General features: G+C 41.1%; 1 protein-coding gene across 1 annotated transcript in view; it reads left to right on the top strand.

Annotated features, from left to right (window-relative positions):
- LOC121865971 (alpha-1,3-mannosyl-glycoprotein 4-beta-N-acetylglucosaminyltransferase B-like) overlaps positions 1 to 26,960 on the top strand; it is a 27,755-nt gene extending 795 nt beyond the window's left edge. Inside the window, 15 exon segments of the mRNA XM_042365539.1 lie at positions 1,935 to 2,026; positions 4,166 to 4,300; positions 5,086 to 5,227; positions 5,229 to 5,260; positions 6,653 to 6,778; positions 6,840 to 6,853; positions 7,217 to 7,263; positions 7,929 to 8,042; positions 9,544 to 9,740; positions 10,480 to 10,610; positions 18,600 to 18,707; positions 23,933 to 24,126; positions 24,770 to 24,918; positions 25,260 to 25,375; positions 26,421 to 26,960. Coding sequence (XP_042221473.1) covers positions 4,258 to 4,300; positions 5,086 to 5,227; positions 5,229 to 5,260; positions 6,653 to 6,778; positions 6,840 to 6,853; positions 7,217 to 7,263; positions 7,929 to 8,042; positions 9,544 to 9,740; positions 10,480 to 10,610; positions 18,600 to 18,707; positions 23,933 to 24,126; positions 24,770 to 24,918; positions 25,260 to 25,375; positions 26,421 to 26,450 — 1,443 coding nt within the window. The 5' untranslated portion in view covers positions 1,935 to 2,026; positions 4,166 to 4,257 and the 3' untranslated portion in view covers positions 26,451 to 26,960.

Genomic DNA, 26,960 nt, shown 5'->3' with positions numbered 1-26,960 from the left:
GAACAGTGATTGGTTAACAGTGATCTCTGCTAGCCAATCAAATCCGGCTTCTGGAGGAGGGTATCGAGGGGGGGGAGACGAGGTGGCGCATTGGATTACCTGGTCGAGGTGTTGTGTCGAGGGCATGGGTTCGAGGTATAAAGCATTCTATTATGATTAAGGTGTCCAGGGGCCCTCAATATCACTTCAGGGACCCCCATTATCACTTCAGGGCCCCCATTATAACTTCAAGGCCCCCATTATAACTTCAGGGACCTTGTGAATGGGACCGGCTTCTTGACCTGGTTAATGAGGAGGTGGGGGGTCAGGTCAGGTCAGGTTGAGTCGTGTTGATGACCCGTATCAGCAAGTCACTGTCAGGGTCATTATATCCGGGTTGTGACCTACTGATCTGGGAGAACTGTGTGATGGCAGGTGATGGTAGGTGATGGCAGGTGATGGTAGGTAACGGTAGGTGATGGTAGGTGATGGCAGGTGACGGTAGGTATAAGTGCTGTGCCACTGGATACCAAGATATTGATCTGTCGTTCATTGACTCCCTACCCTCCCTACCCTCCCTCCCTCCCTCCTTACCTTCCCTCCCTCCCTTCCTGAAGCTCCTGTACACATAAAATACATTCATACATACATACATACTAACACACACACACACACACACACACACACACACACAGTCATTAAGTCTTTTGATCCAATATAATGATAACTGTATAGACGTGTACGTACGTGTGTGTGTCTGTGTGTGTACGTAAATGAGTGTGTATATTTCACCTGCCAAGGAGGGAGGTGGTTGATGACGTCAGTATTTATTAACTATCATCTCTCTCTCTCTCTCTCTCTCTCTCTCTCTCTCTCTGACCGTTGCGGCTCGTGCGGTCCGTTACCGTTGACCAAGACTCACTAGAGTAAATATTGAACTATTCTGCCGTTGACCCGCCAGCTAACGGTCACCACCACTGACATACATACATGCATACACACTGACATACATACATGCATACACACTGACATATACATACATACATATATACATAAGAGTGGGGGAAAATGCAGCAGGCCTCTTGGTCCATACTGGGCCGTCCAGCCAGCCCAGCCCTTATTGACCATACATCCACCCAACTAAATCGAGTATATTATTATCCCGGGTGGGTTCAGTTATATATTGACTTAGGAAACAGTCCTGGATCGTTTCAAGAAGATCCTCTGATACTGAGTTACCCGTAAGGTCAGTCTAATCTATTTGGCCAAGGTTAAAGTCGCCTACTATACAGACTTTGTTGTGTATGGAAGCCCTGCGCATGTCATCCCAGATAAGTCTCTCCTTCACTCTATCAAGATTGGGAGGTTTATATAATACTCCTGTGATTAATTTATATCTACCGTCGATTAATTCTATCCAAATTGTTCCTGTATCCCACTCAGTTTTTCTTTCCTTATTTATTTCACACTTCAGATTATCCCTGACATAGACTGCTAACTCCTCCTCCTTTCCTAATCCGTTTATCAGTATGGAATAGTAATTTGTAACCCGCTATTTGGTATTCGACCGGTAACTCACAGGTAACTCACGTGAGTCCAGGTTGATCCATGTTTCAGTGAAGGCTCTGACACATATACATACATACATACATACATGCATACATACATAAATACATACATACACACACACACACACACACACACACACACACACACACACAGGAGTTAATGACGTAGATAATATAGATGTTTACTGAAGCTGTTTACTAAAGTGTGTGAGTGAGTATCTGGCGATGGTAAGTGCTTGTGCTGGCGAACTAGTGAGGCAGGCGATACTAATGGTGTTTATTGTCTCTTGTTGTTATAACCTATATTTACCACCACTACCACCACCACCACTACCACCACCACTACCACCACCACCACCACCACTACCACCATTGTTATCCTTACAGTGTGGGCAGAATGTTACGGAGGCGTCTCGGAGTCGTGTTCACTGCCGTCCTGCTAACACCTGCGTTTGTTCTGTTCTTCGTAAGTAATCCAGGTAAGTCTCTGTCTGTCTGTCTGTTTAACTGTCTGTCTGTCTGTCTGTCAGCCACGCCATAGTTTATATTAATTACTAATTTATATAACCTAATTGGGTGTCCATGTGGCATTGTCGTGTTTACATATACTCCTATTGGTTGAGTTTCCTCTTAGGCGTGACGTGGCGGGCACTGATAGGTCCTCACTTGTTGTGACGTCATATTGATGTGTGGTCGTGATCTTTGCTTGTTATGGTTTGTGGTGATTGGTTCTCGGCTTCAATGACGTCATATGATCATTGGTTCTCTGTCCCCATGACGTCAGATATTGCTCTCCCCATTGGTTCTCGGGTACTATGACGTCTACTATACCAACCAATCAATTACAAGATCATTATATATGTAAATAAACAAAAGTATAGAATGTTTATTTAATGCCTTTATTGGTATGTATGTATGTATGTATGTATGTATGTATGTATGTATGTATGTATGTCTGTCTAATGTATGTATACGTGAACGCAGGATATATGTACGTAAATATCCGTGTGTGTATGTAATGAAGTATGTATAAGAAGGGAAGGTTCACTCAGTAATTGGATTGTTAGGGTGGCCGGCACGTGATCTGGTGGGTGTGGCTAAGGGTGTGGCTAGTAGGTGTGGCTAGTAGGTGTGGGTGTGGCTAAGGGTGTGGCTAGTAGGTGTGGCTAAGGGTGTGGCTAGTAGGTGTGGGTGTGGCTAAGGGTGTGGCTAGTAGGTGTGGGTGTGGCTAAGCGTGGGGTGTGGCTATGTGTGTGCTAGTAGGGTGTGTGGGTGTGGCTAGTAGGGTGTGGGTGTATTAGTAGGGTGTGTGGGTGTGGCTAAGGGGTGTGGCAGGGTGTGTGGGTGTGGCTAGTGGTGTGGGGTGTGGGCTAGTAGGTGTGGGTGTGGCTAGTAGGGTGGGTGTGGCTAAGGGTGGCTAGTAGGTGTGGGTGTGGCTATGGTGTGGCTAGTAGGTGTGGGTGTGGCTAAGCGTATCACTAAGGGTGGCTAATAAGAATATTGGTAGAAAACTTTAGATATTTTGGGGGGATGGAGGGAGGGGGAGGGTGGGGGAGGGGAGGGGAGGGAGGGGAAGGGGAGGGGAGGGAGGAAGGAAGGGGGAGGGAGGGGAGGGGGAGGAAGGGGAGGGGGAGGGAAGGAGGAGGAGGGGAGGGAGGGAAGGGAGGGAGGGAGGGGAGGAGGGAGGGGGAGGAAGGAGGAGGGAAGGGGAAGGGCATGGAAGGGAGGAGGGAGGAGGGGGAGGGGAGGAGGAAGGAAGGGAAGGGGAGGTAAAAAGTACTGACTGACTCGCTGGCTGGCTGACTGACTGGCTGGCTGCCTAACTGACTGACTGGCTGACTGACTCGCTGGCTGACTAACTGACTGACTGACTGGCTGACTAACTGGCTGACTAACTGACTGACTGACTGACTGACTGGCTGACTGACTGACTGACCTACAATATATATATATATGTGTCGTGACCTTGACCTGAGGGCTGTTGACCAATGAGCAGCCAGATAGCGAGCAATGGTGACAAGGTATGGACCAATGAGGAGCCAGGTGGGTGGGTGTGTGGGTGGGCGTGAGTGTGGGCGGCTCTGGGTGGGCGTCATCACGGTAGTTATCTCACCATTAGCAACATAATGACCGTGTCTGCGGGCGAGGCGGTAATGGTGTGTTCCGCCCGTACTGGTGCTAATGGTGGTTGATGGTGGTAGTGGTGGTGGATGGTGGTGGTTGATTGTGTGTGGGGCAGGTGTGTGTGGGGGGTCAGGTGTGTGGTAGGTGTTTAGCTAATTAAGAGAGAGAGAGCTCATACATTGTCCCCTTCACCACACACCTGACCTAAAAAAACTACCATGTGAGTGTTACAGGTGTGTGTTACAGGTGTGAGTGTTACAGGTGTGAGTGTTACAGGTGTGTTACAGACGAGAAACCAACAAGTGTGTGTGTGTGTGTTACGGTGTTTTACGAGTGTGTTACAAGTATGTTACAAGTATGTTACAGGTGTGTTACAGGAGTATTACAGGTGTGTTACAGGTGTGTTACGGGTGTGTTACAGTATGTTACAAGTATGTTACAGGTGTGTTACAAGTGTACAGGAGTATTACAGGTGTGTTACGGGTGTGTTACAGATCTGGTGGGGAACAAGAGCTGGTACAGAGGATGGCAGAGCTTCGTGAACGGCTCCGTCACGCTGAGATGATCAACCAAGAACGGCTACAGGATGTTATTCTACTGTCACAAGTTCAACGTTCTTATCCAACCAGGTGAGTAATTAGCCAACCAGGTGAGTAATTAGCCAGCCAGGTGGTGTAATTAGCCAGCCAGGTGAGTAATTAGCCAGCCAGGTGAGTAATTAGCCAGCCAGGTGAGTAATTAGCCAGCCAGGTGAGTAATGCAACCAGGTGATGAGTAGCCAGCCAGGTGAGTAATTATCCAACTACCTTTAATTATTCAACTACCCTTAATTAGCCAACTACCCTTAATTATGCAGACAGGTGAGTAATTAGCCAACTACCCTTACTTAGCCAACCAGGTGTGCAGTACCTCTAGTTATCCAGGTGTGACCCCGTCTGTTAATTAACCTGGTGTGTACCCCTGAGCTGACTATCGCCCTACATAAGGTCAATAACCCTACCACTACCTACCATACCACTACCCTACCACCCTACCACTACCACTACCCCACCCCTACCACTACCCCTACCACTACCCTACCACTACCTACCACTACCCACCACTACACTACCCTACCACTACCCTACCACTACCCTACCTCCCTACCACTACCTACCATCCACTACCTACCACTACCTACCCTACCACTACCACTACCCTACCACCTACCACTACCTACCACTACCACTACCTACCACTACCTACTACCACTACCCTACACTACCTACCACTCCTACCACTACCCCTACCACTACACTACCCTACCACTACCCTACCACTACCCCTACCACTACCCTACCACTACCACTACCCCTACCACACCCCTACCACTACCCTACCACTACCCAAACTAACAAACATCATTTTCTTTCAGACATCAACAACAAGTCAGCCTTCAGGACATCATTATCGCAAGAGACAAGAGAACTACTGGTCAACCTCAGCCAGACCTCAGATATACCTCCCTCAATCTACAGCTACCTGCCGCACCTCTTGCACACCCCCGCTGCCTACCCCGGCCTTCAAGCTGTCCAAAGGAAGGCATTCTGGTAAATGTTCTCTCTCTCTCTCGTTCTAAATTGTATTGACTCGCCTATAATAATAACAATAATAATAATAATAATAATAATAATAATAATAATAATAATAATAATAATAGGCTCCTTCACACTATAAGCATCCTACTCACAGCATTACTACCATCCTGCACCATCCTCGACCATCCTGCACCATCCTGAATCCTGCCATCTACACCATTCCTCCACCAATCCTCCATCCTGCCTCCTGCACCATCCTGCACCATCCTGCACCATCCTACACCAATCCTACACCATCCTCCACCAATCCTACACCATCCTGCACCATCCTTCACCATCCTCCACCAATCCTACACCATCCTGCACCATCCTGCACCAATCCTGCACCATCCTTCACCATCCTCCACCATCCTGAAGGGTCATAGGACGGCCAGTGTATACCTCATCCTGGACACCACATCCTAATATCCTGTACAGAGGCCAAGCGACCTCTCAATATCCTGTTGAGAGGTCACGAGAACGATGTCAAGCTATGTGTGTATACAGAAACGTACATGAATATATACACATAAGCCTAAATAAACGTACATAACCCTGCACATACATACAGTACAGAAGTCTACGTACATACATACATACAAATAAATATACATATACTGTACACCTCGTAAATACATACACAGGACATACACACAGTACACACACACAGTACACACACACACACACACACACACACAGTACACACACACACACACACAGTACACACACACAGTACACACACACACAGTACACACACACACACACAGTACACACACACACACACAGTACACACACACACACAGTACACACACACACACAGTACACACAGACATACACACACAGTACACACACACAGTACACACACCTGTAGTTACAGTGGAACCTTTGGACAGCTTTTACAATGGTGTCAGAAGAGAGTAAATTTCAGTGGCCACTGGCTAGGTATCATTGGCTCCGATAAGAGGCTTTGTCCCCACCACCACTATCACCACTACCACCACACCACCCTACCACCACCACCAACACCACTACCACAGTACCACCACTACCACCACCACCACCACCTACTATCACCACTACCACTACTACTACCCTACACCACCACCACCACCACTACACCACCACCACTACCACCACTACCACCAGTACCCACCACCACCACCACCACACCACCACCACCACCACCACCACCACCACCACCACCACCACCACCACCACCACCACCACCACCACCACCACCACTACTACCACCACTACCACTACAACCTAACCCAAAGAAAAGGTTTTTTAATAGTGGTGATAATGGTGAGAGAGAGAGAGAGAGAGAGAGAGATATACACTAATAGGTCGTTCCTCTCCCTACAGCCACCATGGTTCTGGGTGTACCAACAGTCAAGAGACAGGTCCAAAGTTACCTCATGACGACCCTAAGAAACCTCATAGACTCCATGACGCTCGAAGAATGAGAGACATTATGCGTCTTCGAAGTGTGTTGGTGAGTTGGCGAGGGTATGTTGGCCAGGGTTATGTTGGTCGAGGTGTGTTGGTCAAGGTTATGTTGGCGAGGTTATGTTGGTCAAGGTTATGGTTTATCTGATTCTAGGCCCAAAATCACTTCATTATCTCAGAATGTCAAAACAATTATAAGGTCTATATTCAGTAATTAACAAAAACACTTAAAAATTACCTTGAAAAATAATAGTTGGCTGATAATTAGTAATAAAAAAGTAATTAGTGTTAATAGAAATAATTACTAGAATATTAAAAAAGAATTAGTTATAAAATAATTACTATAATATTAAAAAAAAAGTAATTAGTGTTAATGAAGTAATTATAGAACTGTACCATTATTACTGTACAATATTATGAACTATAATTGTCAGACTATAGCCTTTTACAATATATATGACTAATTATTTATTTTTTCAGTGGGACCTTGAATATGTCCGACAAGTGGCCGCCCAGATAGAGAAGAAGTAAGTGTATAGATATATAGCTATTAAGTAAAATTATCAATGTTAGTATATGTATATAGACAGTGCAAATATATATCTAGGGTGTCTAATGTTCAGGTGATAAACTAGGGTGTCTAATCTTCAGTTGATCCATCACCTACAGCACAAAACCTACAAATATCTAGTTTGAATTGTATTGAAACAGTTTATTTAGCGTTAAAAACACAGATACAGAGTGGATAATAATATTAACATGGTTGAGCCAGTTGAGAACCTGAGCTCTCTTTGAGGCACCTGATATATACTATACATTTATCTCAAGGAAGTATTATGTAACATTTAGTATCAATAGTGCAATAGCATGGTGATAATAAGAACATGTTACTATGGTTACCACTATATCTCACCACTGTTACCACTTCATCTCACCACTGTTACCACTTCATCTCACCACTGTTATCACTTCATCTCACCATGGTTACCACTTCATCTCACCACTGTTACCACTTCATCTCACCACTGTTACCACTTCATCTCACCACTGTTACCATCATCTCACCATGGTTTCATCTCACCACTGTTACCACTTCATCTCACCACTGTTACCACTTCATCTCACCACTGTTATCACTTCATCTCACCACGGTTATCACTTCAATATTTATTTATCTTAACTCTTGGTACAGATTCCTGGAACATCTTGAGAGTGGATTACTTGAAGTTATATCTCCACCCCAGACCTTCTACCCTAACATGAATAAACTGAGACAGACTCTTGGTGACCCCATGGAACGCGTCAGGTAGTATTGTCGTTCTTCCTGTTCCTGTCGTTCCGTAGTTCGTTGTCTGGAAAGTTATTTATGGTTTAGTGTGGCAGGTGTAATGAACATGTGTACAGTAGTTAAACAACTATCGTCCATGGTCTCATAAATGTTACGTGTGACTAGTGACAGCCCTCATATACCAATATTTATCGTCCATGGTCTCATATATGTTACGTGTGACTAGTGACAGCCCTCATATACTATATTTATCGTCCATGGTCTCATAAATGTTACGTGTGACTAGTGACAGCCCTCATACCAATATTTATCGTCCATGGTCTCATAATGTTACGTGTGACTAGTGACAGCCCTCATATACCAATATTTATCGTCCATGGTCTTATAAATGTTACGTGTGACTAGTGACAGCCCTCATATACCAATATTTATCATCCATGGTCTCATAAATGTTACGTGACTAGTGACAGCCCTCATATTTCAATATTTATCGTCCATGGTCTCATAAATGTTACGGTGACTTAGTGACAGCCCTCATATACCAATATTTATCGTCCATGGTCTCATAAATGTTACGGCGTGAGATAGCCCCTCATATACCAATATTTATCGTCCATGGTCTCATAAATGTTACGTGTGCTTCTGACAGCCCTCACATACCAATATTTATCGTCCATGGTCTCATATTGTCCCCACAAAGTAAACACAGATAGTTGTCTGACCTACTGTACAGGCTCATCAATATACTGTACCACAACAAATGGTAATATATACTTTAGCTGGAATTGTAATTGTCTTGGAATTTTAATGGAATAATTTCCATCTTATCTGTAAATAAGTTTGTGATCCTCTATAAACATTTCTCGAGAGTCATGAAACCAGATGTGGTGCAGTAGAGTAACACCCCCACCCTCACAGACGGTGCAGTAGAGTAACACACCCCACACCCTCACAGACGTGTATGGTGCAGTAGAGTAACACCCCACACCCTCACAGACGTGTATGGTGCAGTAGAGTAACACACCCCACACCACAGACGTGTATGGTGCAGAGTAACACACCCCACACCTCACAGACGTGTATGGTGCAGTAGAGTAACACACCCCACACCTCACAGACGTGTATGGTGCAGTAGTAGTAACACTCCACACACCTCACAGACGTGTATGGTGCAGAGTAACACACCCCCACACATCACAGACGGTATGGTGCAGTAGAGTACACCCCACACACCACAGACGTGTATGGTGCAGTAGAGCAACATACCCCCACACACCTACAGACGTGTATGGTGCAGTAGAGTAACACACCTCACAGACGTGTATGGTAGTAGAGTAACACCCCCACACCTCACAGACGTGTATGGTGCAGTAGAGTAACACCCCACACACCCTCACAGACGGTATGGTGCAGTAGAGTAACACACCCCCACACCTCACAGACGTGTATGCGTAGAGTAACACACCCCACACACCTCACAGACGTATGGTGCAGGAAACACACCCCACACACCTCACAGATGGAGAACGAAGCAGAATCTGGACTTTATGTTCCTGATGATGTACGCACAGCCTAAGGGGACATTCTACGTGCAGCTAGAAGATGACATACAGACCAAGAAAGGTTATATAGCCACCATGAAGAAGTTCGCTCTGCAGAAAACATCGGAGAAGAAAAATTGGTTTGTCCTCGACTTTTGCCAGCTGGGGTTTATAGGTAGGTTTAAATTTATCTATAATATGTAGTTTTAACTCATAAATCCTTGACATTTGCCAGCTGGGGTTTATAGGTAGGTTTAAATTTATCTATAATATGTAGTTTTAACTCATAAATCCTTGACATTTGCCAGCTGCGGTTTATAGGTAGGTTTAAATTTATCTATAATATGTAGTTTTAACTCATAAATCCTTGACATTTGCCAGCTGCGGTTTATAGGTTTAATTTATCTATAATATTTAGTATTTACTCACAAACACAGAACAATGTTGTCTTGGTCTATTAAAAAACATAATAATGGATAGGTTTTTATTATTGAGATAACTTTTATTGAATGTTTTTGAGTGTTAAGGGATTATTATTTAATCAGCTGCTATTACCATCATTAATCATTATATTACCTGTGTACACCTGCTATTACCATCATTAATCATTATATCACCTGTGTACACCTGCTATTACCATCATTAATCATTATATTACCTGTGTACACCTGCTATTACCATCATTAATCATTATATTACCTGTGTACACCTGTTGGCATCATCATTAATCATCAAGTCACCTGTGTACACCTGTTGGCATCATCATTAATCATTATATCACCTGTGTACACCTGTTGGCATCATCATTAATCATCAAGTCACCTGTGTACACCTGTTGGCATCATCATTAATCATCAAGTCACCTGTGTACACCTGTTATCACCACCTGTTGTCATTAACCAATATGTCCACAGGTAAAATGTTCAAATGTGTAGAACTGCCGTACTTGGTTCAGTTCTTTATAATGTTCTATAATGATAAACCCGTCGACTGGCTCCTTGACTATCTGATACAGACGAAGAGTTGTAGCTTGGACAAAGACACTGTAAGTTGTGATGTGTTGTGTTGTGTTGTTGTTAGTGACTCCTAACCCACCTGGTGTTGTTAGGGGCTCATAACCCACCTGGTGTTGTGTTCAGTAATGGCCTGGTACATAAGCCATAAGCCCTCTTCTATACTAACCTAACTTAACCCTAACCTAACGTAACTTAACCCTAACCTAACATAACTTAACCCTAACCTAACGTAACCTAACCTAACTTAACTTAACGTACTTAACTTAATGTTTTATAGATTCCCGTAGCGATCGCTCGAGTTCTTTATGACGACAACGACATCGTCCATACTTGATGTTTGATGTCGTCTACACTAACACAATTAACGATGTTGTGATGTAATATATAAAGTCTACTGTGATCGTTAAGTGATTATGCCAGGTCGTTGGTGCAGAATGTATCTTGTATATCAATCAAAACTTTCATCTTTTTTATAAATCCCCAAAAAATTAAAAAAAATAATGAATAATAATCATCGGTGGTTAATGCAGCATTGTCTATAACGACCTGAGAGTTGTTAAGGCTTCATTGAGTAATGCTATTGGTCCAGGTGGGTCAGAGAACTAACAGCAGAAGACGGACACACACATTAAACCCTGTAACTGGTATACCTAACTATCCTAACAAACTGGTGAACGATTAGTGTAATTAACTGCTTGTACAGGGTGGTTCAAAAGTAACTTATGTATATATATGGGTATTTTAAGACCTCGTAAGTGTCATTTTCTTGTTTCACCCTGTATGACCTTATTAACTGCATGTACAGGGTGGTTCAAAAGTAAATGACACGTATATGAATACTCTTGAGGCCTTCTACTTGTAAATTGTTCTTGCTCCACCCTGTATATCCTCTTGGTGTCTGGTGGAATGGCTGTCTGTCCCAAGGTCCTACTTGAATGCTCATAACTGTCCCAAGGTCCTTCTCGAATGCTCGTAACTGTCCCAAGGTCCTTCTCGAATGCTCGTAACTGTCCCAAGGTCCTACTCGAATGCTCGTAACTGTCCCAAGGTCCTACTCGAATGCTCGTAACTGTCCCAAGGTCCTACTCGAAAGTCTTCCTAAAATACTCATAATTTAAGTAATTTTAAGTATTCTCTAAACCTGTATCCCTCCCCTCCTCCTCCTCCTCCCCCCTTCCTCCCTCCTCCCCTCCCCCCTCCCCCCTCTCGATGGAATGGCTGTAACCTGTGTCAGTCTGTAATGGCATGTACAGTAACTTCCCCCTCAGGTGATGGGCTACAGAGCATGACTTGTATTCTCTTGTATTTATCTAATGTATTTTAACTACAGTACTGTATCCTTGTTGAGTGTATGCTGTATTTATAGGGAGAGGGACGAGGAGTGTATGAATTATTAGTTACAAGTCAATTAGGTTCCAATAGACCCCAGTTCCAATAGACCCCAGTTGCAATAGACCCCAGTTGCAATAGACCCTAGTTGCAATAGACCCCAGTTACAATAGACCCCAGTTCCAATAGACCCCAGTTCCAATAGACCCCAGTTCCAATAGACCCCAGTCACAATAGATCCCAGTTCCAATAGACCCCAGTCACAATAGACCCCAGTCGCAATAGACCCCAAAGGTGTCCATATCCCAGGTTATAAAAGTCATCTGTAATCTGTGTCGCGTTAAATAAAACCTCAGATAATGATTTAGAAGCTACAGGTTAACTTGGTAATGTCCCCAACACACACTGTAGGGAGAGGAGAGAGCTACAGTTACCTCTCCCTCTCTCCCCCTCTCTCTCTCCCCCTCTCTCTCCCTCTCCCCCCCTCTCCCCCCTCCCCCCTCCCTGAGCCGTAAAGAAACAGTTCAAACGTAGATAAAATGTGTGAACTAACTATGGGGTGTAAAGGTGATTTTAATAAATACATGAGGACTTTTTTAACGCAAGATGTTTATTATTTTTCAGCTTCAAGTTTATATATAGAGACAATTGTTAGCTTAATGAACTTATGGGACCTTTACTGACAAAACTTAGCTGTTAACTTACTGAACTTGTACTTAGCTTATAGGACTTTTACTGACAAAATTTGAGTTATACTTGAGTTGTGGTCCTACTTGAGTTGTGGTCCTACTTGAGTTGTGGTCCTACTTGAGTTGTGGTCCTACTTGAGTTGAGGTCCTACTTGAGTTGTGGTCCTACTTGAGTTGAGGTCCTACTTGAGTTGTGGTCCTACTTGAGTTGAGGTCCTACTTGAGTTGAGGTCCTACTTGAGTTGTGGTCCTACTTGAGTTGATGTCCCACTTGAGTTCTACTTCTGGCTGTTTATATGCTATAATATTTCAGGAGAATACAACCATAGTTACTATTGGCCACTTAACACACCAACCATACACCACTTAACACCATACACCACTTAACACACCAACCATACACCACTTAACACCACACACCACTTAACACACCAACCATACACCACTTAACACCATACACCACTTAACACCATACACCACTTAACACCATACACCACTTAACACCACACACCACTGGTTAAAATGCGTCACATTCCAGGCAAGTGTTTCAAGACCATAGACCTGTCAGCACTGGTCACGTTCTTACTCATCTTTCATAACGACAAGCCGTGTGATTGGCTCCTTGACCATCTCATTCAAAACAAAGTGTGCCGATTTGACCAGCCGTCGGTACGTCTTGACCAGGCTAAACTACCTCATGCCTGGTTTGGTCTTTACACCTATTACAATGGCTCATTATTCACTTAACTACAGGCCGTCGCAAGTTCTCCTCTACTTATGAACTTTAAGAAGTGTCTCCTGTACAACTTGTAATCTAGTTTGGCTCTTACGTACATCTTTTAGTTTGGAAAATATGTTTATAATCTACTAGGGTAAAATTAGACCCAAAAATACTTATTAACAAAGAATTATCATCAAATAGACTTAAATTAGTTAAGACTCAGGAACTTTTGTCATTCATAAGTAAAGGAAAAGATTTAGTTGAGTTACTAAGAAGAATTACTATTATGTCTGGTTTGGTAACACTGTACTGAGACCACTGGTTTGGTAACACTGTACTGAGACCACTGGTTTGGTAACACTGTACTGAGACCACTGGTTTGGTAACACTGTACTAAGACCACTGTTACCAGATCAACGTAGGAATAAAATATGATTATTCTTGGTAAACGTTAAGAGAATTATGCTACGCCTTTTATCTGATATACAAACAGCGAAACCTCTATATACTGGACTATGCAGAGGAAAATCCCTTATATCGAGGGTTCGCTAGATGTTAAACCCCCATATAACGGATTAGAAGGAGAGATACGTCCATTATATCGAGGGTTTGCTAGATGTTAAACCCCCATATAACGGATTAGAAGGAGAGATACGTCCATTATATCGAGGGTTCGCTAGATGTTAAACCCCCCATATAACAGATTAGAAGGAGAGTTACGTCCATTATATCGAGGTTTCGCTGTATGTCAACAAACGCTTCCAGATTTAAGTGTTGTTGAGTTTGGCCTCAGGGGTTGAGAATATCCCCGCTCACCCAAGGCACCGCGCTGGCGTATACTGCACCTCTTGTACCAGTTGACCCGGAGAAGCTTTACACTTGTGGTCCTAGAGAGATCTGTGAGTGTTCGTGTTACATCACCAACACTGTTCACACATCAAATCAGGACAATGTTGTTCTTGTAACACTGAACAAACATCCACATTAACATGGCCACGTGTATAAAGTCTTCTGAGTCACCCTGTACGAGCTCCACCAATCTGCTTTCTTCCTGAGTGTAAACGACTTAGTGTGATGCACTTGTAGTTATGTATTTAAGTGATACAGACGGTAGTTAGGGCTTGTTACCACCAATAGTAAAACCTCTTAAGTAGTTACCAAGGAAATTCTCAGAGATATTAACATTAATATAACTTGTTAATGTTAGTTTTATGTGTTGCTGCAGTTAAACCTCTATTTAAGGAACTATATAGATCAGAGTCCATTATATTGAGGGTCCGTTAGATATAAAACCTCCATTTAATGAACTATATTGAGGTGAAAGTCCATTATATCGAGGGCCCTTTACATCATATAGATAGAGAAGTCCGTTTTATTGAGGTTCCACCGCACTTCATAATATCCTAAGTATAATCAAAACACTTAAGTTTTAATTCCCCCAAAAATGATTTAATTAATCTTTTACATAAATACAATGATTAATTTTATATCTAATTCTATATTCAGCTCCTCCCCGACTTACGACGGGGTTAGGGACCCAAATCCAGGTCGTTAGTCAAAAATACTTAAATAATACATATAAAATCTAAAATGGTTGTCCCTTTTTCTTCTCAGCTCCACAAAACTCTCACTTTTAAGCTTGCCAGATATTTTAAAGTGAATTATAAACGAAAATTTTGTCAGTACACAGCGCAATCACTAACGTCGGGACTCGAAAATACGTAATTTGACAAAATTTTGGTACGACTGAGGCGGTCGTAAGTCGGGGTGGTTATGAGTTGGGGAGGAGCTGTCTAGAGTTAATTATTATGTGGATATTTTACTAAGATAATAATTTTGTTAAAAGTTGCCAAGATCTGAGAATAGATTTTATGTTCAGTAAATAATGTTATGAAAGAGCTTTGAGTGTATGGTGAAGGCGTACGTACATAAATACACATGAACACGTGCACATACTGTACGCACATATTGTATGCACATATTTCCACACCCACACAGATTAACATACATAGATACATACATTCCCACACATGCCACATCTACACCCATACACACACACACACACACACACACACACACACACACACTTCACAAGGTTAGCTCATGAGTCTCAAGCTAAACCTCCAATCCTTATATGTTAACAGACTGTCTTGGCTTCAATCTAACTTCAAAAATATAATTATAAACTAATTTTTAAGTATATATTTCTAATGAATGACTTTTTGCACATTTTTTCAAGTTTTGCTATGCTTATAGCCGTGAGTTTTGCTGGCATGAGCCGTGGAGTTTTGCTGCGCTTATAGCCGGGAGTTTTGCTGCTTATAGCCGTAGCTTAAGGCGCTTTTATAGCCGGAGTTTTGCTGCGCTTATAGCCGTGAGTTTTGTTGCGCTTATAGCCTTGGAGTTTTGTTGCGTTGAAATATTATTTTATTAAGTATTACAAAATAAGTTTCCCACAGCTGCCCCTAAACATGTTATATACATACATATATACATACATATATGCTGCTGTTACACACATAGCCAAACATACAGGATACTTGGGATCAGAACAGCTAAATAACAAAGACATATTAATGGAGCAACACAAAGATTGTCACTCTAACTTAACCCATATAATGCCTTAGGCTGATGCAACAGTGAGAGGAGTCGAAGTTTGATGTAATACAACACAACATGGTTAAGGATTTTACGCTGTTTCTCCGGCGAAGGCGATAACAAAAAATGGTCAAAATAAACTGAATTATAATTTGGTGAAGTTTAGTGAAGACCACAAGACCTGGCAAGATTATCGCCCGAGTCCTCCTAAACAGACTTCTTCCTAAGACTTTAGACCATCATGTGGCCACTGACAAGATCTTTCCTGCCCTCTGGTGGACCCTCAGCTGCTTTGGCTGCCCACCAAAATTCATCGCCATTGTGAGGCAACTCCACAATGGCACCCAGTCTGAGTTGTTCCCCATCCAAACGGGGGTTAAACAAGGGTGTGTACTGGCACCAACTCTCCTTTCCATTTTCTTGGCTGCCTTCCTTACTCGTGCCAGTGCCAATTTAGCCGGCGGGGTGGACATCCAGTGCCGGATTGAGGGTCTTTTCATCATAAGACTACTCCAGGCAGGAACAAAGGTGTCGGCAGCTTCCATTACTGAACTTCAGTATGTAGACGGCAGCTTCCATTACTGAACTTCAGTATGTAGACGGCCTCACCCTTGTCGCTCACACTGAACGCAACCTACAGGAGATCCTGAACACCTACGCAGATGCTTATCCCTTTTTCGGCTTTGAGGTGAATGTACGTAAGACTCAGATTCTCTCTCAGCCTGCCCCTGGTTCAGCCACACCTCCACCATCCACCCAGCTTAACAGTACTATCCGCTCTAATGTTACCCACTTCCAGTATCTCGGCTCCCACCTGTCCACCACTGCGGACATCGATGAAGAGATTCAGCATCAGATCACCTGTGCATCTCAAGCCTTTGGCAGACTCTATACCCGTGTCTTCAGCTGTTGGGAGCTGAAATTATCTACAAAGTTACACGTATATCGAGCAGTGGTCCTCCCCACCCTGCTGTATGGCAGTGAGACATGGGTCACATACAGGAGGCACCTCAAGGGACTTGATAACTTTTACCAACGTAGTCTATGTTCCATCCTCCGAGTTCGCTGGGAAGACAAGAGAACAAATGCCAGTATTCTTGCTGACATCATCTGTAGGAGCATCGAGGCTACCATTATCCATGAACAACTACGCTGGACTGGTCATGAGTGACAGTAGACTGGCCATGGAAAGCTACTTTACAGTCACCTAACTGATAATAAACGTAGCGCTGGCGGGCAACTGAAGAGGTATAAGGATAGTCTTAAGACAAACATGAAAAAGTCGCCTCACCTGGGAGACAATTACTCCACACCATAACGCTTGGGGGAGCACCACACAAGATGGTGTCAATACTGTGGAGTTAGCCCGACTGTATACCGAGGCAGACAAGCGCCAACGGCAGAAAGACGCTGCCGCCTCCCCTCCCGCACTAGATGTAGCCACCCACACCTGCAACATTTGTGGATGACTGCCGGTCCCGTATCGGCCTCTTTAGTCACCTCAGAACTCACCAACGAAGGTGACATCCTTAATAACTCATATCATTGTATCATAGTTGGATGATACTCCATTACCAGTGTGTGTGTGATTTGATTTTTGATTTTGCCCCGTACAGCGGCTACTTTATTGTGCACCCCACACTCATCCTGTGAGCGGTAGCGCAAAAGGATTACAGAGTAGAGTTTACAACGGGTCATAATAATTAACCCCCGTTGTCAGGATATTATGGCACTGAATGTTACACAGTATTTCATTTACATTATTTGTTTAGTTCTATACATAAAGCGTAACTTATTCACAAATGCGTGAGTACAGGAGTGTGAGGCAGTATGTCTGGCCTCACACTTTGTTAGTACAGGAGTGTGAAGCAGTATGTCTGGCCTCACACTTTGTTATTGTGTGTGTGTGTATGGATGGCAGAGTACAAACAATATTATTACATTATTAATAATTTTGACCACAAACCCAAAAACTATAATAATTACATTGATTCTCCATAAAGGTAATTTATTTCAATACCTAAATTATTATTACCTTGAACAGCATAATTATATAATTTCAACAAAATATAATTGACTTGACGACCATAATTATTACTATATCACCTTGAAGGTATCTAGTATCAAAGACATTACTACACATTATATTACCTAAAACCATAATTAATCTGTATGACATTAATATAATTCCAACAAAGGTAACTTGTCTATAACACCTCATAAGCCTAATTGATCTCCCAAATGAAGACACAGGTAATTGATGGTCGTTTAACCTTTGCACAGTTACCCAGACAGCCTTGTATAGCACAGCTGCTTGTTCGTATCTGCACCTCTTATGCTATAGCCACTGAGCTTCTGTGCATGGTGATATATACCTGTCCCTATAGGCCTAAGCATGACTGCCTATATAAGCCTATATTAATCCGCATGTAACAATTTATTGATATATTACTTTTATTTATTGCAAAAGTCAAGATGAATTATTTTGGCCATATTGTATCATATATTAAATATTTTGGCCATATTGTATCATAAACTATTAAATATTTTGGCCATATTGTATCATATAGTATTAAATATTTTGGCCATATTGTATCATAAACTATTAAATATTTTGGCCCAACCTAACCTAACTGAACCCTAAGCTGATCTGTCAACTTCTCGTTCTGTTTACTGACCAGAAACACTGCAAAAAGGCAAAGGAAAATGTCTGGATCCACTTCAAACCTTCCCTCTTTCAACACATAGGGACGCACTCATCTCTCAAGGGCAAAGTGCAGAAGTTAAAGGTGAGTGTGTGAAGTGTGTTGGTGTGTGGGGGGAGTGTGTGGGTGTGTGGGAGTTGTTAGTAGACTATCACCACTAACACCTTCACTACAGGGACGACATTTTTAATATATGGTTAACAACAGAGGTGACCCCATACACAAGGTGTTAGTAGACTATCACCACTAACACCTTCACTACAGGGACGACACTTTTAATATATGGTTAACAACAGAGGTGACCCCATACACAAGGTGTTAGTAGACTATCACCACTAACACCTTCACTACAGGCACGACACTTTTAATATATGGTTAACAACAGATGATTTTATTCAGCTCAGAGGCTATAGGAGCTAATATTCAGGTGATATAAGCTGTGGGCTGATTATCACATAACCCATTGTCTCCCCACGAACCCATTCACTGACCCACACTAAAACCCCTATGTCAGTATACGTGCCTGTCTGACCACCTTCACTATATAAACAATATATCATGTAAATAACAACAAAAATAATATCTTTTTGATTTATAAAGTTAATATCAACATTATACTAAATTTTCCCAGTAGTTTATATAGCCTTTTGTCCTGAATTTATATAATAATGTATATTGATGTTTTCCCAAGATTATATAAATCAGGTTAATTTATGTTCATTGTGCTTCTTATCTTCAATTTATATATTTCTACGTTTTCTAAAGATAATTTATATATTTTTTATGTTTTCTAAAGATAATTGATATAATTTACATATATCTAAACATTTTTATGCCTTGTTCTGATGTTTTTAGATAAATTTGATCTTAAACCAATTTTTTTTATATGGTAGAATTTGTATAACAATTGTCTATACTGCACTTAATATTCCTAGCTGCTTATAATCTGTATATCTTGATGTATATATTCCATAGATCTATTTAACATTTTAACATCTTTATAACATGTGAGTCCAAAGTCCTTGATGTGCATGTTAAATTATTGTCTGCAAATGTAATGTATTTTAACATCTTTATTAACATCAATTTAACATCTCTGGTCTAGTTTTAAATCTTTATAAAACATCCCAAGTTAAATTCGTCATGGCTGCCCTGTGTGTTTACTGGGCCGTTGTCTAAATCAATTTCTCGATGTTGTGTTGTTTTTTGAGAGTCTTGTGTTGGCTGACGTATTTTATCTCTGTGGTCGACGAGAGAGTTGGTCTATGGGGTGTTGTCCGAGTGACGACGAGTGAATAATAAATACAATATCGGGGGTTTGGTGAGAATTATCCAAACACAAGTAAATAATAAATACAGTATCGGGGGTTTGGTGAGAATTATCCAAACAACGAAGTGTAAACACCAAAGAGAAGGTCGAGTCCTGGGGTTGACGTGATTGGCTGATCGGCGATAACTAGAGAACGACGACGAGTTAAAATCCAAGACGAGATGTAGTCAGTCCTAGGGTTGTTAGCGGTGGTAAAGAACAGTAGTTAATATATAATACAAACAATTAAATTAAACTAGATGAAAATACAGATAATTTAACTGAATTTCAGGACAAATCTGCTGTAGGTATACCGGGAGTGAACTTTGGCTACAGGAAGACCTACAGGAAACAGGTAGTTTGATGCTACAGTAGAGTACAGTACACTACAGCACACTACACTGCAGCACACTACACTACAGCACACTACACTACAGCACAGTAGAGTACAGCACATTACAGCACAGTACACTACAGCACAGCACAGTAGAGTACAATACACTACACTACAGCACAATACACTACAGTACAGCACAGTACACTACACTACACTACAGCACAGCACATTACAGCACAGCACAGTACAGTAGAGTACAATACACTACACTACAGCACAATACACTACAGTAAAGCACAGTACACTACACTACAGCACAGTACACTACAGCACAGCACAGTACAGTACAGTGTGACGTTAGTTTAGTTGACCTCACCCATGTTAGGTCAGCTTTACCTGTAACGTGGTCACCAGGTCTTGATTATGTGGTAAGACAGGTAATTATATAGAGGTAATTATATAGAGGTAATTATATACAGGTAATTATATAGTCTATAACCTGGCAGCTGAGGCCTAGAGTCAATTTGTAACAAGGCTGTTGATTGGTTGGTGGTGAGACACAGGACCAATCACAAGAAATCTTTAGTATTTAAGAAACAATAGGAATTTTTGGTTGATATTTGATAATTTTCTCACCTGTGGAAGTAAAAATTAAGGTTGGTTAGGATAGTTTAGGGTAGGGTAGGGTAGTTCAGGGTAGGGTAGGGTAGGGGAGGGTAGTTTAGGGTAGGGTAGGTTAGTTAAGGGTAGGTTTGGTTAGGATAGTTTAGGGTTGGGTAGGTTAAGGATAGTTTAGGTTAGTTTAGGGTAGGATAGGGTAGGTTAAGGATAGGATAGGGTAGGTTAGGGTAGGTTAGGTTATCACAGCAGATAATCCAAACATAAGGAGCGTACTCTAGGTAAGGTGACTCAATGCACCAAAGCCATTATGAGTTGAATGATCACAGCACCTTGCAACACCTACATAATTTCCTGCATTAAATCTGTTTGTGTTTTAATCTGCTACAGGGTGTCTCAGAAAATATATATACACACTGGCATTCAGATTTTTTCGACAGATTTTTTGACAGATTTTTTTTGACAGATTTTCGAGATTTTTTTGACAGATTTTCGAGATTTTTTTGACAGATTTTCGACAGATTTTTTAACAGATTTTCGATATATTTTGGTAGATTTCATGAATGTTTTCTGATGTGTGAGGTCTGACTTTATCGCGTCACACATTTGGTTCGTTGACAAGTGAAGGCAATGGTGTTTTTGCAAGTCAAATATATTACTTAATTTACAAAGTATTTCTCGATTTACAAAGTGTTCAAGTTACGTCAATTTACAAAGGTTTAAATTAATACCTAGATTTACAAAGTGTTCAAGTGTTGCCCAATTTACAAAGGATTTTCTCAAGAATGGGACATGATTGTAAATGCTAAGACTCCCTCATACTGATAAACAAAGCCAACACACCCTGAAATAAACTCGTAAAATATAAATGTCATCAATTTACATTTTCTTTACAGTAATGGGACACTTAAACTCTAGCACCAATTTACACAGTATTTTACAGTAATACCTTTGTAAATCATAGTACATAAGACCAAGTGTGTATGTTGATATTTTCCTTGAGATAATCAGTACAGTAATTAGTTTTATTTCCTTTAATTTGATCAGTTTTAGAGAGAAATTTGAGCTGCAGTAGATAGATCATTGTTGTCATTGTCATTATTGTCATTATCATTATCATTATCATTAGTTCGTCATTATTAAATGTGTTGTGTTGTCTGATTGTTACTTCTGTTATCTGACTCACTGTTAGACTGTCACTGCTGTTATCTGACTGTCACTGTTAGACTGTCACTGTTGTTATCTGACTGTCACTGTTGTTATCTGACTGTCACTGTTGTTATCTGACTGTCACTGTTGTTATCTGACTGTCACTGTTGTTATCTGACTGTCACTGCTGTTATCTGACTGTCACTGCTGTTAGCTGACTCGCTGCTGTTAGCTGACTCACTGCTGTTAGCTGACTCACTGCTGTTATCTGACTCACTGCTCGACTCACTGTAAAACATTACTGTTCACCATTGAGTCACTCATTCACTGACTGTAGCCATGAAGAATGAGAAGCTTATGTATACTGTATATCCCTGTATACTGTACTGTATATATCCCTGTATACTGTATATCCATGTACCTGTATACTGTATATCCATGTATACTGTACTGTATATATCCCTGTATACTGTATATCCATGTATACTGTACTGTATATATATCCATGTATACTGCATTTGCATGTCAGGAATGTTGTATTTTTTACCTTATGAATGAAGCACTAGTTTGCATGTGTACTAACGACCTAACTGGTTGGTTTGTTATAGGTGAGTCTCCCTATAACACTATATGGTTGTGTTATAGGTGAGTCTGCCTATAACACAGCCATATATGGTTGTGTTATAGGCTTCAGTGATCATTTGCCAGCCTACGATGCATGTTCTGTATAACATTCAATAATTATCTATCTATAATATGCTTAATTATATGTAATGTTGCATATATATAATTTAGATTTGATTATAAAACTTATCTATAATTCCTTTTTGGTTTTAGTATAATTATTGATGATTTATGTCTAATCTTCAGGTGATCTAAGTTCCAGTTTGATTTTATTTTGGCTATAAGCTTTATTTAACCTAATCTGACAATAAGCTTAATTTAACCCCATCTCATTATAAGCTTAATTTAATCTGATCTAACCATAATTTAACTGAATCAAAATTAAACTATCATAACCTAACCAAACCCATCTTTCAGTAAACTCTATGTTATAATCTTTTCTTTGCAATATTATACCCACAAAGGTCACAGAGGTCAAGTTGTATAGGTCACAGGTCAAAGGTCAAACTATCATTAATAAAAATCCTAAGTCAATTATAACTTGTATCTTCCATTTACCTTTTCCTTTCATAAACTATTAAATCAGTTTATATGTTTTTCTCAGTAATATTTTGGGTTTGATTCTTGTTAAATGTTTATGAATGTATATATATATGTAGGAATGTTTAGTATATATGTATAACAATCTTTAATATAAATTCTAATCTTTAATATAAATTCTAATCTTTAATATAAATTCTAATCTTTAATATAAATTCCAATCTTTAATACACAGTTTCTCCCCGACTTACGACCGGGTTAGGGAACCAAATTCAGATCGTAAGTTGAAAATTCTTAAATAATACATAGAAAATCTAAAATGGTTGTCTCTTTTTCTTCTCAGTACCACAAAACTCTCACTTTTAAGCTTGCCAGATATTTTAAAGTGAATTACAAACACAAATTTTGTCAGTACACAGCGCGATCACTGACGTCGGGACTCGAAAATACGTAATTTGACAAAATTTTGGTACGACTGAGGCGGTTGTAAGTCCGGGTGGTCATAAGTTGGGGAGGAGCTGTATAATGTCCACTCCAATCTTTACTATACTCTAAAATGTTCACTCCAATCTTTACTATACTCTATAATGTTCACTCCAATCTTTACTATACTCCATAATGTTCACTCCAATCTTTACTAAATAAATTCCAATCAATTTCAGGACAAATTATTCACTTCCATCTCTTGCACAATTAATTATCATCTAATTAATCACTTACCCCAACACACAGGATAAGCAGTTCGGCAAAATACAATTATTCTTCCCGCACCAAAACCCGACGGCCATCGTAGAGACGCAGATCAAACCCTACAAGGCCTTCACGTTACTGCGGGCCTACAGGGGTGAATCTTACTTCTGGGGTCTACTGCCTCAACAAGGAGATAAACTTAAATTTAACTTCGAGCCGCCTGTTGTCTTGAAAGGGTGAGTGATTTGTGTTTGGTTAGGGTTAGGTTAGGTTAATGTTAGATTAGGTTAGTGTTAGTTTGGGTTAATGATATAGTTAGGTTAGTTTTGGGTTAGTGTTTGGTTAATGTAAGGTTGGGGTAGGTTAGGTAAGTGTTAGGTGAATATTGTGTGTATTGCATTGCTGAATAATATCTCCATTAGCTGGAACAATTGGTCCAGAACACTTCCAGGAATGACAGATTTCCAGGTAACCAGACGACTCCCTCGAACCTGGAAAAATATCCCCCATCCCCGTAATATTCCAGGTAATGGAAAAATATTCTTGACACTTCCAGAAATAGCTCAATACATTATCTTCTGGGTACAGTACTGGAAAAATTTGCTCGAGGTTTTCCAGAAAATGTGGCCCTCGGGAAATCGTTCCGTAAAATTCCGGCTTTGGGAACGATTATCCGAGAAAATTTCAATTCCGGCCATTTGAGAGTTCCGGGTTTGAGGGATTCTGGCCAATGGAGATATTACTGTGTATGTATTGTGTGTGTGTATGTATATGTATTGTGTATGTATTACTGTGAGTGTATTGTGTATGTGTGAGTGTATTATACATATGTACAATAATACATAATGGTCCCCTATATTAAGGTGTATACGTATCCAGGTTCGTCTTTCGGAGCGGCAACGTGGAACACCCGTCAGACCGGCTGTACAACACAACAGTGGAAGTGTTGCCCAATGAACCTCTAGAGAAGATGCAGGATTACAAAAAAGGCCTCTTGAGGACTACCCAGGATGGCTATATTGTTGTGGGTATGTTGTTGTGGTTGTGGTGGTTGTTAATGTGTTGTTGTGGTGGTTGTTAGTGTGTTGTTGTGGTGGTTGTTAGTGTGTTGGTGTAGTTAGTAGTTGTTAAAAAAATATGAGAACATTTTAAAATTAACTTCTTTTAAATATGTTTAGAATTATGAGTTTAAATCAATTATGTCTTAAGTTATTATCAAATGAACATCTTTTTTTAATATATAATTAGACATTAAATTATTTATTCTTAAGATATATCAAAGTAACATTTTCTTAATCTAATAAATTAATCCCTAAAACATATCTATTTAATCTCTTTATGTGAATAATTATATGCAAATTCGTTGTAGGTGATTTTGACGACATGGGCCTGGCGGAAGGGACGATAGACGAAGCACTGGGGGAGATCAAGACCCTCAGACTTAATGTGCACGTAGAGAGTGACAACTGGGCCATACTGAGTGAGGTGAGCTGCTTAGGGTAGGGTAGGGTAGGGTAGCTGTATACCTGCATTGAACCAATCAGAGAGCTTTATTCCCAAGACCAATGACAGAGCTCCATTCCCAAGGCCAATCAGAAAGCTCCTTTCCCAAGGCCAATCACAGAGCTCCATTCCCAAGGCCAATCATAGAGCTCCATTCCTAAGGCCAATCAGAAAGCTCCATTCCTAAGGCCAATCACCAAGCTCCATTCCCTGATCCATTTGTAAAACTTTATGACAATTTTACTGAATACATATTATTATTATTATATTACTACTACTACTACTGTAGTATCATCTCTACTATGTGGCCTCCAGCCTCCCCCAATAGCCACACCTTCGCCGCCATTTTATTACCTTAATATTAAATATCCTAATACATAAGTAGCTATCCTAGCTGTGTTGAGCTGCAGATCTATGGGGCATTCAGTGACTGTTGCCTCATAGTCAGTATCTGCAACTGTTGTCGGCTTTGGGGCCAATGCTCTCGTTCCCCTGAGGCAGAGCAATGCCGACTTAAGGAGAGAGAAGGACAGTCGACATCTCATCCAGGCTGTAACATAACTTCTGGGCTGCTTCTTCTGTTCGGAGATCACCTCCGCGAGTCTGGCGTAGAAACATCTTGCACTTGGTCCCATCCCACCAGAGGCTGTGAGCACTAGAGGAGTGAAGCTGCCTTGATCAACGTTCCGAATTCTCTCCCCATATGCCCTTATCTTGTCGTTCTCGTTCCTCCTATGTGCAGCATCGAGAGCTAGGTTACGGTGACATGCGGCCATGGTATAAAAAATCCTGATGTGGAAGAAAGCTCGCTGTCCCCGCGTCCAGAATCTTACTGCTACAAAACTATTATTATTATTGTATTAGTAGTAGCAGTAATAGTAGTAGTAATAGTAGTAGTAATAGTAGTAGTAGTAGTAATATGTAATGCAATAGTAAGTGTTAGTGCGACCAAGTAGTATTAAAAGGAAAGTAATAATATCTTCAGGGCTAAATCTCAATAGCTTCACTTTATGTTTTTCTCCGACAGATATTTATCGAAACTCCAGAATCGAGGTGACCCGACGCTATGCTGGCCTTCACACTATGGTGCCACTGTGGGAGTAGATCCTGCCCACAGTGACCCATGGCCCACACTACTACCATCTCTGTTGGCCTTCACACTGTGGGTCAGAGTAGATCCTGCCCACAGTGACCCATGGCCCACACTACCACCATCATCATCAGCCTACTGTTATATTGTTAACTATATGTCTTATGTATAATAACGTAATGTGTTATATAATACAATGCAACACAACACAAGCTGCCTTACCTACAACAACACAACAACAGAACACAACACAACACAAGCTGCCTTACCTACAACACAACACAACAACAGAACACAACTCAACGCAAGCTGCCTTACCTACAACAACAGAACACAACTCAACGCAAGCTGCCTTACCTACAACAACAGAACACAACTCAACGCAAGCTGCCTTACCTACAACAACAGAACACAACTCAACACAAGCTGCCTTACCTACAACACAACACAACAACAGAACACAACTCAACGCGTAGT

The sequence above is a fragment of the Homarus americanus genome, unplaced genomic scaffold (genome assembly GCF_018991925.1).
Source record: "Homarus americanus isolate GMGI-L3 unplaced genomic scaffold, GMGI_Hamer_2.0 scaffold40764, whole genome shotgun sequence".
Classification (NCBI taxonomy): domain Eukaryota; kingdom Metazoa; phylum Arthropoda; class Malacostraca; order Decapoda; family Nephropidae; genus Homarus; species Homarus americanus.
Note: the sequence above shows the minus strand (reverse complement) of the source record. Positions and strands in the feature narration are given on the sequence as shown.